Source organism: Erythrolamprus reginae, chromosome 1 (genome assembly GCF_031021105.1).
Source record: "Erythrolamprus reginae isolate rEryReg1 chromosome 1, rEryReg1.hap1, whole genome shotgun sequence".
NCBI classification, from domain to species: domain Eukaryota; kingdom Metazoa; phylum Chordata; class Lepidosauria; order Squamata; family Dipsadidae; genus Erythrolamprus; species Erythrolamprus reginae.
Genome location: NC_091950.1, coordinates 94,467,410 through 94,481,615, shown reverse-complemented (window position 1 = coordinate 94,481,615; position 14,206 = coordinate 94,467,410). Strand labels below are relative to the sequence as shown.

The window sequence follows — 14,206 nt, the reverse complement described above, 5'->3', positions numbered from 1 at the left end:
GGCCAAAGTTGAGAGACACTGTTTTAAGGCGTCGTTTATTAATGCAGTTTGTATGGCTGCCCATCTCTGCAAACTACTCTGGGCAGCAAACAACCTTAAAATCCATCATGACTACAAAAAATAAAAACACAACAGCCAAAGAGAATATTACAATCTATGATTGTTAATACAATGAGGAGACAGGACTCTTCACAAAGGGAGGAAAGTGCTGCCATGTCAAGGCCACTGCAACCTGGTATGCAAGTGGTGCACTGCAGAAAGGTGCCATGACATGGTGCCACTTTACATTTTTAAAAGTCTTGATTTCTCACACCAACAGTGTGTGTTTACAGCAGATTCCATTATTTTGGATTGATTGAGAGAAATCAATATATTGATTGAGAGAAATCATACATTGCATAGTCTGAAACTATCTACCTCCACATATTCTTGCATAAGAACATAAGAAGAGCCATGCTGAATTGGGCCAAAGCCCGAGTCCCTGTCCCACCAATTGTCCATGGGGATCTTGAGCAGAAAGAGAAGGCAAACCCTCCCTTTCCCTTGACTGTGCAATAAATGGTACCCAAGGGAATCTTGCCTGCCTCAACCAACATAGAGGCGGCACTTGGACATCCGTTTCAATAACCCCCCAATTCCTCAGCCTCACAAATGGGAAGTGTACCAAGTCTTCCATGCAGTGACACATGTGTTTTACAGGTATTCTGTATTGATTCCTGATTGCTTATTTGCGCCTTATGACTAGGTCCCACAGAGTTGGCCTTCTCTGGGTCCCGTCGACTAAACAATGTCATCTGGCGGGACCCAGGGGAAGAGCCTTCTCTGTGGCGGCCCCGGCCCTCTGGAATCAACTCCCTCCGGGGATTTGAAGTGCCCCCACCCTCCCTGCCCTCCGCAAGACTCTGAAGACCTACCTATGTTGCCAGGCATGGGGTAATTGATGCATTCCCTTGTTGACTAGCAAGATTTATGTGTGGTATGATTGAGTAGTATTGACTGTTTTTAAATAACAGTGGGTTTTAGCTTCAGTTTTTAATTATTGGATTTGTACTAAATTGTTTATTGTTGTTGTGAGTTGCCCCGAGTCTTCAGAGAGGCAGCATACAAATCTAATAAATTATTATTTATTGCATTTATATGCCGCTCATTAAGTTTTGTACCTCATTTGTCATGATTCTTGACAAATGTATCTCTTCTTTTATGTACACTGAGAGTGTATGCCCCAAAGACAAATTCCTTGTGTGTCCAATCATACTTGGCCAATAAAGAATTATATAGCTCAAAAAAATAAAGAGAAAATTCAAATACCACATCCTAGATCTGAATGAATGAAATATGCTCTTTGAATACTTTGTTCTGTACAAATTTGGATGTGCACAACAGCATGTGAAATTGATTGTCAATCAGTGTTGCTGCCTAAGTGGACAGTTTGATTTCACAGAAGTTTGATTTACTTGGAGTTATATTGTGTTGTTTAAGTGAAGGCTGGAAAACTCTTTTCCAGGATGGGGTCTTTTGTGCGAGCTTATGCTGTCTTCAGCCCAGTTGCATGTCCCTTTAAATATCTCTCAATTATTCTACAGTGGCCATCTCTTTTTTCCACTACTACTACACCCCTAACTTTATCCATATGCAATGCATTTCATTACAAAACTAAAGGGGAAGGAATATGGTTTTTTTTCTTATGAAACAATTTTCCATATGATAGATCTGGCAAAATTATTGTCTTTGACATATTGCTCTGTATGTGGATGCAGGTGGACCTTGTTTAGTGTCTGCAATTGGAATCGGTATACAGTGATCCCTCGATTTTCGCGATCTCGATCTTCGCGAAACGCTATATCGCGATTTTTCAAAAAATAATAAATAAAAAATACGTGCGCGGTTTTTTTTCTACACCACGGTTTTTCCTGCCCGATGACGTCACACGTCATCACCAAAGTGACGTCTGCCATTGCTGGTTGGCCGAAATCTTGGCCAATCAGCTTTGTTTGCTCAGCGTGCTTTGAAACTTTTGGAACTGTTGGAACTGTTGGAACTTGTTAAGACTTGTTGGAAGATGGCTCCTAAACGTTGCACGCGGAGTGGAGGTGGCGACGCTAAAAAGAGCAGGAAGATGCTGACAATTAAGGAGAAAATTGATCTTTTGGACATGCTGAAAGCGGGACGTTCTAATGTAGATGTTGGTCGGCATTATGGGATCAACGAATCGACTGTGCGATACATTCGGAAAGACGAAAAGAAGATAAGGCAAACTTCTCAGATAATGTTCAACAAGGCTGCAAAAAGAATGGTGACGCCTAGAAACAAACGCCTTATGAAGATGGAAGCTGCTTTGTCCGTGTGGGTACAAGACTGCCGCAAAAAGAGCATTGCTTTGGATACGAACACTATACGAACCAAGGCGCAGCAACTGTACAACCGTCTTGCAGACACAGAAGGAGGCGATGCAGATGAGGCGATGCAGATGAGGGAAACCCAAGTGAGGGCTGGGTTTTTTTATTCTGTCATTATTTAAGTGCTTTTTAAGGAAGGAGGGAAGGAAGGGAGGGAAGGAGGGAGGGAGGGAAGGAAGGAGGGAGGGAAGGAGGGAGGGAAGGAGAGAAGGGAAGGAGGGAAGGAAGGAGGGAGGGAAGGAGGGAAGGAAGGAGGGAGGGAAGGAGGGAGGGAGGGAAGGAAGGAGGGAAGGAGAGAAGGGAAGGAGGGAGGGAAGGAGGGAGGGAAGGAAGGACTGTATGCTTTCATTCAAGTCACTTCTCTCTCCCTTTCCTGTCATTCTCTGTAGATGAAGGTGCTGGTGACTCTGAAGACCCCCAGCCATCAACATCTTCTGCTTCTTCAGCCCCAGCCACATTCAGAGCAAGCAAAGGGTGGTTTGAGAAATTTCAACGGCGCTATGGCCTGAAGAGTGTGTCATTGCATGGAGAAGCTGCCTCAGCAGATACAGGTGCAGCCGAAAACTTTGTCCAGCGCACGTTTAAAGACCTAATTGCAGAAGAACAGGTGTTCAACATGGACAAAACAGGCCTGTTCTGGAAGAGGATGCCTTCACGGACTTTCTTGATGCAAGATGAAGCCAAAGCCCCTGGCTTTAAGGCCATGAAAGATCGGGTGACTTTGATCATGTGTGGGAATGCAGCAGGCTTTTTGATGAAGCCAGGGCTAATTTATAAGTCACGAAATCCAAGAGCCCTCAAGAACAGAAATAAGAATGCATTGCCAGTGTACTGGATGCATAATCCTAAAGCATGGATTACAAAACCCCTCACGCGGGACTGGTTTCATCAGTGCTTCATCCCACAGGTGCAGGTTTATTTGGCTGGCAAAGGACTCAATTTCAAAGTGCTTCTCCTAATGGACAATGCTGGAGGCCATGATGACCTGGCACATGAACATGATGGGGTGCAAGTCGAATTCTTGCCACCAAACACCACATCGCTTATCCAGCCGATGGATCAAGGTGTTATCCGCGCATTTAAGGCACTGTACATGCGCAATTCTCTTGGAAGCATCGTGGAAGCAATGGATGCTGATGAAAACTTCACATTGAAGGCCTACTGGCGTCAGTACACAATTGCATCTTGTCTGAAGAACATTCAGAATGCCTTAATGGATATGAAGTCACAGACAATGAATGCCTGCTGGAAGAAATTGTGGCCAGAAGTGGTGCATGATTACAAGGGATTTGCTCCCGAAGAAATTCAAGATGCTGCAGTCCAGAACTCTGTGAAGCTGGCACAGGCACTGGGTGGAGAAGGCTTCATTGACATGACACCAGAGGAAGTCAATGGTTTGCTTGATGAGCATGGCCTACCGCTGACAGACAAAGATCTGGAGGAGCTGACCAGGTCAGCGAGTGAAGAAGAGGAGGAAGCGGAAGCTGAACAAGCTGAGGAAGAAGAAGATGTTGGCCTAACGCTTGAGCGGCTTGCAGAACTGAACAGAGCTGCTGCAAATGTACAACGCATGGTGGAACTTTGGGATCCCAACATGACTCGCTCTATACAATTTAAGGCCTCCCTTGACAACACCTTTGCACCATACAGAGCCATGTTAGCCCAGAAAAAGAAACTGCGCCAACAACTGCCCATAACTATGTTTGTCACAAAAACCAAGAGGTCTGTCACACCATCACCTGCAGCGTCCATTGTAGACATGGTGATAGAAGAAGATCCCGAGTTATCCTAGTTATGCTAACCCCCCCAAAAAAATGTAAATATGTAAATAAATATTGTTATTATTTCTATCAGGATGACTAAGTGTGTTATTCAATGTGTACAGTACAGGTACAGGTAGAGGTACAGTACAGTAATTAAGGGGATGGGAAATGGTAATTTGTGGATTGAAAGTGTTGGGACTGAGTGGCATACAGAAGAATGAATGAATGACTGAGTGAATGAAATTCAAACACAGGTGAGGGCTGGGGGTTTTTATTCTGTCATTGTTTAAGTGCTTTTTACGAAAGGAAGGAGGGAAGGAGGGAGGGAAGGAGAGAAGGGAAGGAAGGAGGGAAGGAAGGAATGAGGAAAGGAGGGAGGGAAGGAGGGAGGGAAGGAGAGAAGGGAAGGAGGGAGGGAGGGAAGGAAGGAGGCAGGCATTCTAAAAGCCGAGAAGCCGTTGCCACAAGCGCTGCTGAAGGAGGACTCGTGCCCCAAGAAAGCCGGTGAGAGGGGCAAATCGGGCGGGTGGGGGGGGTAGCGGCGAGGAGCCCGGAGGCGCTGGGGGGGGTGGCCGGCATGAAAAACAACCATTGCCAGCCTCCGAACTTTTGTCGCTCCACCATCTGCGCATGCGCAGCCATGGAAAAAGGGCGCGCATGCGCAGATGGTGTTTTTACTTCCGCACCGCTATATCGCGAAAAATCAATTATCGCGAGAGGTCTTGGAACGGAACCCTCACGATAATCGAGGGATCACTGTATTAAGCAAAGCTATGGCTAAGTGAAAAATCACACAACCACAATTCTGCTGACAATTTTAGTTCAGCTTTCCCTGGCTCTGGGATCACTAGCAAAAAATAATGTTTATTTACATTCGCTGGTGAGAAGGGATTACATGAGAGTAAATGGATATTCCAAAGCTGCCAGTCACTTAGGACTCAAAAGAAAGCCTTTAAGGAGAAACTGATTAGGGTCTTGTCAACTTAATGGAGCAGCCACAAGCTAGCTCAGAGTTCTAATCAACTAATTAAGGTCATAGAGCTAAGCAAGCTGTTAACTCCTCCTTAGCACTTTTAGTGATGCCTTGGCTTTGGAGGAAAACAGCTCAGGAAGATAGAAATCTGCTCTTGGAGGGGAGAAAAAAGAGGGGAGAGTGACTCCCTTGAGCATTATTTATGCTCTGATCAGCTGACTAGACTCTTATAATTCACTCTCTGGGGCTGCATTTGAAGATGACTTGGAAGCTACAAGGGGTAAACCTGTTAGCCACGTGGCCAAATAAGTCTTCAGTAGCAGGCTATTTCACCTAATTTCATGATATTCCAGTGTCTCTTGAATTCTGTATTGACGGTCTCTGATACACACAAACACATTTTACAACCCGGATGGTGATATGGTAAACATCAGTGTTACAAGGTTCATAGCAGTGAAGGGCTGCAAAATTTTTAACTACCATACTGTGGGCCTGGCTTATTTTGTGGGTGTGGCTTGCTGGCCATGTGGGGGAGGGTGGCTTAAAGGTCATGTGACTGGCGTAAAGGTGGCCAACTTGATGTCACTCATGTCAAGAGTTAGGGTTAGGGTGCCTGGCCTCTCCTAGCCTCAAAGAGATACAATTCCCTTACTGAACATCCAAAATATATTATTTAATTCTATGTATATATGCTATATGTGTACATACATATTACATACAAGCACACAAAAATATACTGTACATTATCTACTATATAAAGTGTATGTACACACACGCGCCCATTCAAAGCCATTCAAAAATTATATGTATTCAACCTCATTTACTGTCATAGGAAAAACACTCTTTGGAGAGGGGCTGCATACAAATCTAATATGTTGTTGTTGTTGTTGTTGTTGTTGTTATTATTATTATTATTATTATTATTATTATTATTATTATACCCAGAGGCCCAGAAGGGGAAAAAAAGAAAAAAATTCAAAATTTTCCTACCAGTTCCGCGTACCTGACTATACCCGTAGGAGCCCATCACTGGTTCATAATATCAGATTGACTGATGTCTTTCTGTACATGGAGGGGCCCAGCCTCTGTCTGGCTTCTGAGCCCCAAATTCTCATCATGGCCTTTCCCCATATAACAGTGCATGGATTTTTCAATGCATGTTGATATGGATTTTTAAAACGAGCCTATTATTTCTGATTTTTGCCATGATAGGAATATTACACATACTTGTTCAGAACATTGATGCTTTCTCCATTCCCTATAGTCGGTATCTGAAACCAGCAATTTGTAACTAGGCAAGACCACCATTTTCATGGTAAGCCCTGGCTTGTGCTCCAGTCCAGATAGTTATACTCTGTGTAAGTTTATGCTTTGTATCCATTCAAGGATGCGGTGAATAATAGGGTGTTCCGTTGCATAATCCATGAAGAGGCAGATCCTTAAGAACGATTCCTATTCATCTTGAGTTTGCAAATGAAATTGTCATGTAAAATATACCTGGTGACTTCATAAAACACCTACCCCATTTCCCTGCCAAGGGGTAGAATTAGCTCACCCTGACCCTTTTATGAGATGTTGTTCTACTTTTCAATTTGTCCTGTTGTCCTAAAATTTCCTGATGGCCTCTCAGACAATTATTAACAAGGCCTGACTCCTGTTTAGTTTTCAAGCCTAGGCAAGACCAGCCAAATGCCACTGCCTTCCCAGCCAATTTAACAAGAGACAACACCCAATCAGAAATGTGTTGATAAACAAAATCAGTCTGTTGAAATATTTGACCCCGCCCAATAGGTGGCAGCTCCTTTTTCTCCCATTCCAAACAAACAAACTGCCAAGACAGATCAAAGCTGAACATCTTTATCCTGATACTGTACTTCTAATGTGAAGGATGAGAACATTGGTGGGATTACCACCAATGTGAATTATAGCATAAGGCTATTGTAAAAATACAAGTCCTCTACTGCATGAATGCATTAAGTTTGGATTTTAAAACCCTGCTGCTTAAAGAACTAGCAATAACAAAAACTCTCTTAATAGTTGTGTCTTAGAGAGAAAGTAGTGTTCTTCCTCAGTCTTCTCCTGGCCAGGTTTAAAACATAGAAACATAGAAGATTGACGGCAGAAAAAGACCTCATGGTCCATCTAGTCTGCCCTTATACTATTTCCTGTATTTTATCTTAGGATGGATAGATGTTTATCCCAGGCGTGTTTAAATCCAGTTACTATGGATTTACCAACCACGTCTGCTGGAAGTTTGTTCCAAGCATCTACTACTCTTTCAGTTAAATAATATTTTCTCATGTTACTTCAAATTTCTCTTCCGGCACATGCGCAAAAGATGAATCTCATGTGGGTGCATGCATGCATGCGTCAGAGATGCGCAGCTATGTGGGCATTGTGATTTTTGCTACCACACTACCGTGTGGCCCTGTACCAAGTGCAGCCCACCACTGGGGCAGAGGGTTAAAACCAGGAAGTAACCAACATCTGGGCAGGTGGGCGGAGCCTCACGCTAAGGCCACTAACTCTTTTCCAAACCACGCACAGCCACCACTACCGACTCACGCAAGCCGGACAGAGCCGGGACGATTTCACCACTGCAATCATGGCTTATGGTTTATAACTTAACCATTAAATCTGTAACACAACATCCAAAGATGCCATCTGAAAAATGGTGCTCACAGAATTCTAAAATATATATGTGTAATAACATCTGTTTTATATATTATAAAATGCCTAATAATTGGGCATAGTCCTTGCTTACCAACAGCCCCATTTTGCAATTGTTGCAATTGTTCAATACAACAACAGTGTAAAAAACAGCTTTGTGACTAATCCTTCCATTTATTGCTGTTGCAGAGTCCTGGGGTTACATAATCACCATTCACCTGCTTCTCAAATGACTTGCAAGGAGGAAAGCACAGAAATAGTTACAGCTATGTGATGTTTTCACTTAATGACTGGGGCTTAACAACCAAATGGGAAGTGATGTAAGTCTATGATGGTCCCATGATTTTCCACTTAGCAACTTTGTTACTTTGTGATGGAGTAGCCAATCCCAATTGTGGTCGCTAAGTGAGTACTATCTGAAGTTGATTTTAAAGCAATTGAAATTTTACAAGACTTCTAAATCATATAACGTGTTGTGGTTAACTCTGGCCCAGCTCCTGCTCCAAGGAATGTGCAGGTGGATGTGGGGGAAACATCCACATGCCGCAGGCCTGTTTTGCTCCCGATGGAATCTGCCGACGAAGCCTCCTATGACCAAGGAAGCGTGAGTGACAGGGAAGAGGGGTGTTTGGATTCTGAACAAGAATTAATGACACATCCACGCATGCATAGAGTGATGCATAGGAGACAACAACTGAAGGATTATTACAAGAGAAAATGAGACCACCTGTGGTTGGGTGGGGCTGCTGTAATTAGTGCTACAGATAAAAGTGCAGCTTGGTGTTTTAGCCTCATGGGAGTTTATCTGATTCATTGTTTCGTCAAGATCGTGGTTTTTGTGCTGTTCAAGATTGTGTGGGGACTCTCTGGACTTTAGAATTAGACTCAATTTCTCCGTTATTGGGTGAGCAATTGGATTGCATTTAACCTGTGCCTTGTGTGTACCAGAAAATCCCTTTGACATTTAAAAAGGGAGCTGTTTCTGTTTTTCTGTTTATAAAAACTTTTGGGTTTTCCTTTTATCGTGTGGTGTGTGTCTTCCTGGACTAATTACCCTGTAATTAAGGGCGGTTGAAACATGCCGGCAGAACATAACGTGAGTTGCACCAATTGTAACTATCAATAATCCAGGATTAAAGAAACTATCACTGTAGTATGTTGACCCAATTTAAGGATTATTGATGAGAAGGCACAAATATATTTGAATAGTTTAGTAGGGTGGTGAAGGTGCAAGCCTAGAAACCAGATTATGAGTTCTAGTCCCACCACAGCCATGAAAGCTGTTTGGGTAATTTTTAACCAGCTACTCTCGCAGCCCAAACTATTTAATAGGAAGGGAAAATTGTAGTGGGGAAAATAGGAGAAAGAAAGGAAGGAACATTATTTTTTTATTTTATTCATTTGTCCAATACACAAATACATAGGAAGAAAAATAGACATGTAGTAATATATATGAGGGTGAAAGTTAACTTAGAGGAGAGGATATATGAAAGGAAGAGAATATATACGATAGGCGAAAGAAAGGTGATATAACAACCACAAGCAATAAGTAAATAGTTACCATAAGGCATATGTTTCATCCTGACTAAGAGGCAAGTACTGTTTTCAGAGAGATGAATTCTAGGTTTGCTTACAAATACAGTATTTTTTCAACACTAGATGGCATACATTCTTTTGTGTATAGTTTTATACACAGACATCCATGCAGGCCTGCTAGGTGCTATACAGCGGTACCTCTACCTAAGAACGCCTCTACTTAAAAACTTTTCTAGATAAGAACCGGGTGTTCAAGATTTTTCCCCCTCTTCTTAAGAACTATTTTCTACTTAAGAACCCGAGCCCAGAAAAATTTCTCAGGAAATTTGAGAGCAGCACGAAGGCCCGGCCAGTTTCTTGCCATTCCCCCTGGGTTTCTCTTTGTGGCGCAGTGTATGGGAGGTGCGTGCTCCTCCTCACCGCTTCAGAGTCCCTCTTTTTTTTAAGCCTTAAAGTTTTGGATTTGTTTGATTCCCCTCACCTCACCTTCTTCCTTCGACAGCGACTGTCCTCCTCCTCTTCTTCCTCCTCCTGTTCCCACCCAAATTCCGAGCTTTTATTTCTTTCCTAATGGGTTTGCACACATTATTTGCTTTTACATTGATTCCTATGGGAAAAATTGCTTCTACTTACAAACCTTTCTACTTAAGAACCTAGTCACAAAACGAATTAAGTTCTTAAGTAGAGGTTCCACTGTACTTTGCCTCTAGTCTGAAAATAATAGAAATACTGCCCTTCAGAAATCCCCGTTGTTGTTGCATAACTTTATGCTACGGACAGTGCAAGAAACCCAATGTGGCAATATATCCTGGATTATAAACACCTTGATTCAAAATGATACAAGAAATTGGATTTAAGGCAGGGGTGAAATCCAGCAGGTTCTGAGAGATTCTGGAGAACTGGTGGTGGAAAATTTGAATAGTTCAGAGAACCAATAGCGAAGGTTTTGAGTAGTTCGGCAACTACCACCTCTGGCTGGTCCCAGAGTGGGGTGGGAATGGAGATTTTGCAGTATCCTTTCCCTGACATGTCACCAAGCCACGCCAACAGAACCAGTAGTTTAAAAAAATGGATTTCACCATTGATTTAAGGGTTCATTTTTCTTTCAAAAGAAACCTGAAATATTCTTCCCCAGCATTTTATTTATTTTATTTCATTTATTTCAATTTCTATGCCACCCATCTCCCTAGGGAAGTGATGGCGAACCTATGGCACAGGTGCCACAGGTGGCACGCAGAACCATATCTGCTGGCACACAAGCCGTTGCCCTAGCTCAGCTCCAACGTGCATGTGTGTGCTGGCCAGCTGATTATTGGCTTGCACAGAGAAGGCATTTTTGGCTTCCAGAGAGCCTCCAGGGGAGAGGGCATTTTTACTCTCCATCAGCTCCAGGGAAGCCTTGGAGCCTTGGGAGGGCCAAACACGAACCTACTGGGTCTGCCAGAAGTTGGGAAACATGCTGTTTCCTGCCTCCAGAGGGATTCCAGGGGACAGGGGAAGCTGTTTTCAGTCTCCCCAGGCATTGAATTATGGGTGTGGGCACTCACACATGCACAATAGCGCACGCCCACGCTCTTTCGACACCCGAGGAAAAAAATGTTCACCATCAGTGCCCTAGGGACTGTAGGCGGCTCACAACTGAAATTAGAACATTCAAATAATATTAAAACCTCTAAAAATAATTTAAAAACCATTTAAATCCAACAGTTCGAAACCATGCTTACCATTTATGGCCAGATCACGATGATGCACCATCTGTACTCAAATATCAAATTCATGCTAACGCTAATGATTTTTATTGTTTTTGTGTTAATTCAATAGATGTGGCTGCCTCCATTTATGGAGCATAAGAATTGTTGACATTATTAACAATTCTTCTCTCCCTTCCTTGCACATGACAGGGCCAGCTTCCTGTTCATGACCTTTCCCTAGAAATCTGTGTTATTTTACAGCAAAAGGAAGCTTACTTTAATGTTTGGACCTTTTCATTTTCCAATATGGCTTGGTACTCTGTTCTCCCCTAAAAGACTTATGACCTTCAGGTTGAGTCTTGCTTTCTGGCCTTTCTCCCTATGCCAGTGATGTCGAACCTTTTTTGCGTGCACATGTCCGAACCCATAATGTACATTTCCCCATACATGAATGCACAACCTCTTTGCCGCACCCCTCCATGCATGCACATAGGGTTCACTGAAGCCTCAAGATCTTGTGGATGGCGAAAAATGGATCCCAGCTAATTTTCAGCTTTCTGGAGAGTGGGGAGCAGTAATGGGGTGCACCCAGTACGGCTGGAATTGGGGTTCTGGTAGCAAATATTTAGGTGTGCATGCAAGTATATACGGTAGTCATAATCAAAAACATAGAAGCAATAAATATTTTTAAATGAATGCAATAATCTCTTTATTAATATATTTAAATATGATACAGTATACTTTGAATTGTTGGCATCTTACCAAATAGCTCATAATTTAACAATGTGGCAGGATGCTGTCATGTTTGGAATGAGGAGAACATGAATATCATGCACCTAATTTAAATGGATGTTTCTGTCATTTGAATATATGTTTTTCATTAGAACATTTAAGAAAAATGTTTCCTATGTTATTTTGCGTTCTGTTCTTCAGCTGGCAGTCCCAGAAAGAGGGGCCCTGATAAGTTAACATGTCAGATTGAAGAATAAAGAGCTGTCATGAGCAGTCACAAGATTGAGTTCATCCAGCATGCAGAGCCATTAACCAAATTTGCAAACCATAAAAGCTGGGTTCACATAGGACTCAAGTAAACAGAAACCATGTGATGGCTTAGCACAGCAATCACACACTTTCTGGACTGTTCTGATATGGGAGAACTTAGTACAAGCGCACCCACAAAGCAATTGCCATGAAGGGTGTGTCCAGTTACAAAACACCCACCTTAACAGAGAAGCATCAGAGAACCTGGGTTATTTTCTAAGGTTGTTGCTGTTTTTTGGGCAAATCAGAATCTCCTTAGCACGAATCCCAGCGACGGCCTAGATCCCATAGAGTTGGCCTTCTCCGGGTCCCGTCGACTAAACAATGTCGTTTGGCGGGACCCAGGGGAAGAGGCTTCTCTGTGGCGGCCCCAACCCTCTGGAACCAATTCCCCCGGGAGATTAGAATTGCCTCCACCCTCCTTGACTTTCATAAACTCCTTAAAACCTACCTCTGCCGTCAGGCATGGGGGAATTGAGACATTTCCCCCAGGCCTATACAGTTTATGCATGGTATGTTTGTGTGTATGTTTTTGCTTTTTAATAAGGGGTTTTTAGTGACTTTTAAATTACAGTAGTCCCTCGCTATATCGCGCTTCACCTACTGCGGCTTCACTTCATCGCGGGTTTTCAAGAAATATTAATGAGAAAAATCATTCGCAGATCTTCGCTGGTTCGCGGGTTTCTGAGGAAGTCGATCGGCAGATTTAAACAGCCTGCGGAACTCGATTGGCAGGTTTTTCAAAAAATATATATCTAAAATTGTAAATACTGTATTTAAATATTGTATCTAAAATAAATACTGTGTGGGAAGGATTTATAAACACTTAAAACAATGAAAACTTACCAAACAATTACAATATAAATACTTAAATAAGTACTATCAGTCGATAAATTCCCCATCGCGGATTTCACCTATCGCGGCCGGGTCTGGAACGTAACACCAGCGATAGGTGAGGTCTTACTGTATTAGATTTGTTGTATATTATTTTATTGTTGTTGTGAGCTGCCCCGAGTTTACGGAGAGGGACAGAATACAAATCTAATTAATAATAATAATAATAATAATAATAATAATAATAATAATAATAATAATAATAATTTTCTTTCTACCCTCCCATATTTGAGTTCACTTGAGAATTTCCCCCCAAAAAAGGTACGCAAATCTAAGAACATCAATACAAAATCAATGCAGAACTGGTTGGTAATTCTCTCTCTCCCCCTTTGTTCTTGCTTCAGAATTAGTTTTCCAAGAAATCCAGAGGTTCTTTTAACATAGTGGTTCTCAACCTGGGGACTGGGTCCCCTTTGGTGGTTGAATGACCATTTTGCAGGGGTCATCTAAGACCCTAGGAAAAGACAAAATTTCCCATGGTGTTAGGAGATAAATCTTCTATTCTGGTGCCTTGGAACCCATTTTTACAATCGGATCAATCGGGCGTTTTACAGTGGGAGCGTCCCTCTGACCTTCCTGCCAATCAGCTTAAAGCCCTGTTGGGAGAATTGGTGCTAGACTTATGGTTGGGGGTCAGCACAACATGAGGAACTGTATTAAGGGTTGTGGCATTAGAAAGGTTGAGAACCACTGCTTTAACAGATCTGCAGTTCAGTTTGCAGTGTGAGGAGACCCACAACAACTACCCAGCTGCCTCCCACAACTTTGCAGTCTCGCTGCATTTGTTCTCAGCCAAGGCCTATGAATTCATGAGGAAAACTTTCCAATTGCCAGAGCCAATGATGTGTGTAACGTAACTTTATACTTTTTTAAAATTTCCTCTCTCCCCCGAACACAAGAGGAAAAGACTTCAGAACCATCAGGGTGTTTTAATATTAGATAGCAGAGTAGGGACTTTTTGCAAGCTTTTGCCTCAGAAGAATGCTGGACCGGACAATCTCATTTAGATCCCAAATAGGAAAACATAACATGGAGGAGAAAGCAGCTGGGACTTGTTGATTCTCTTCCAAACTCAAAAGGCCAAGCTTAAAAAATAATCCTCCTCTGATATAAAAAATAAAAATCCATTTCCCCCTCTGAAAAAGACTTAATTGAAAAGAAACCATTAGCTAAGTGGTGCCTTTGAGAGGTAGGAATTGCAATTCTGGAAGCAAGCCTATTAATAACACAGTGTTAATAGTC

The 14,206-nt window shown here is 42.5% G+C and overlaps 1 protein-coding gene across 1 annotated transcript; it reads left to right on the top strand.

Moving 5' to 3' along the window:
- The first annotated feature begins 2,066 nt into the window (after window positions 1-2,066).
- On the top strand, window positions 2,067-2,966 carry LOC139157706 (tigger transposable element-derived protein 1-like). The gene is made up of 2 exons (XM_070734765.1): window positions 2,067-2,482; window positions 2,786-2,966. The coding sequence occupies exons 1-2, from the start codon at window positions 2,117-2,119 to the stop codon at window positions 2,903-2,905; spliced, it is 486 nt and encodes a 161-aa protein (XP_070590866.1). The 5' UTR covers window positions 2,067-2,116; the 3' UTR covers window positions 2,906-2,966.
- The last annotated feature ends 11,240 nt before the right edge of the window (window positions 2,967-14,206 follow it).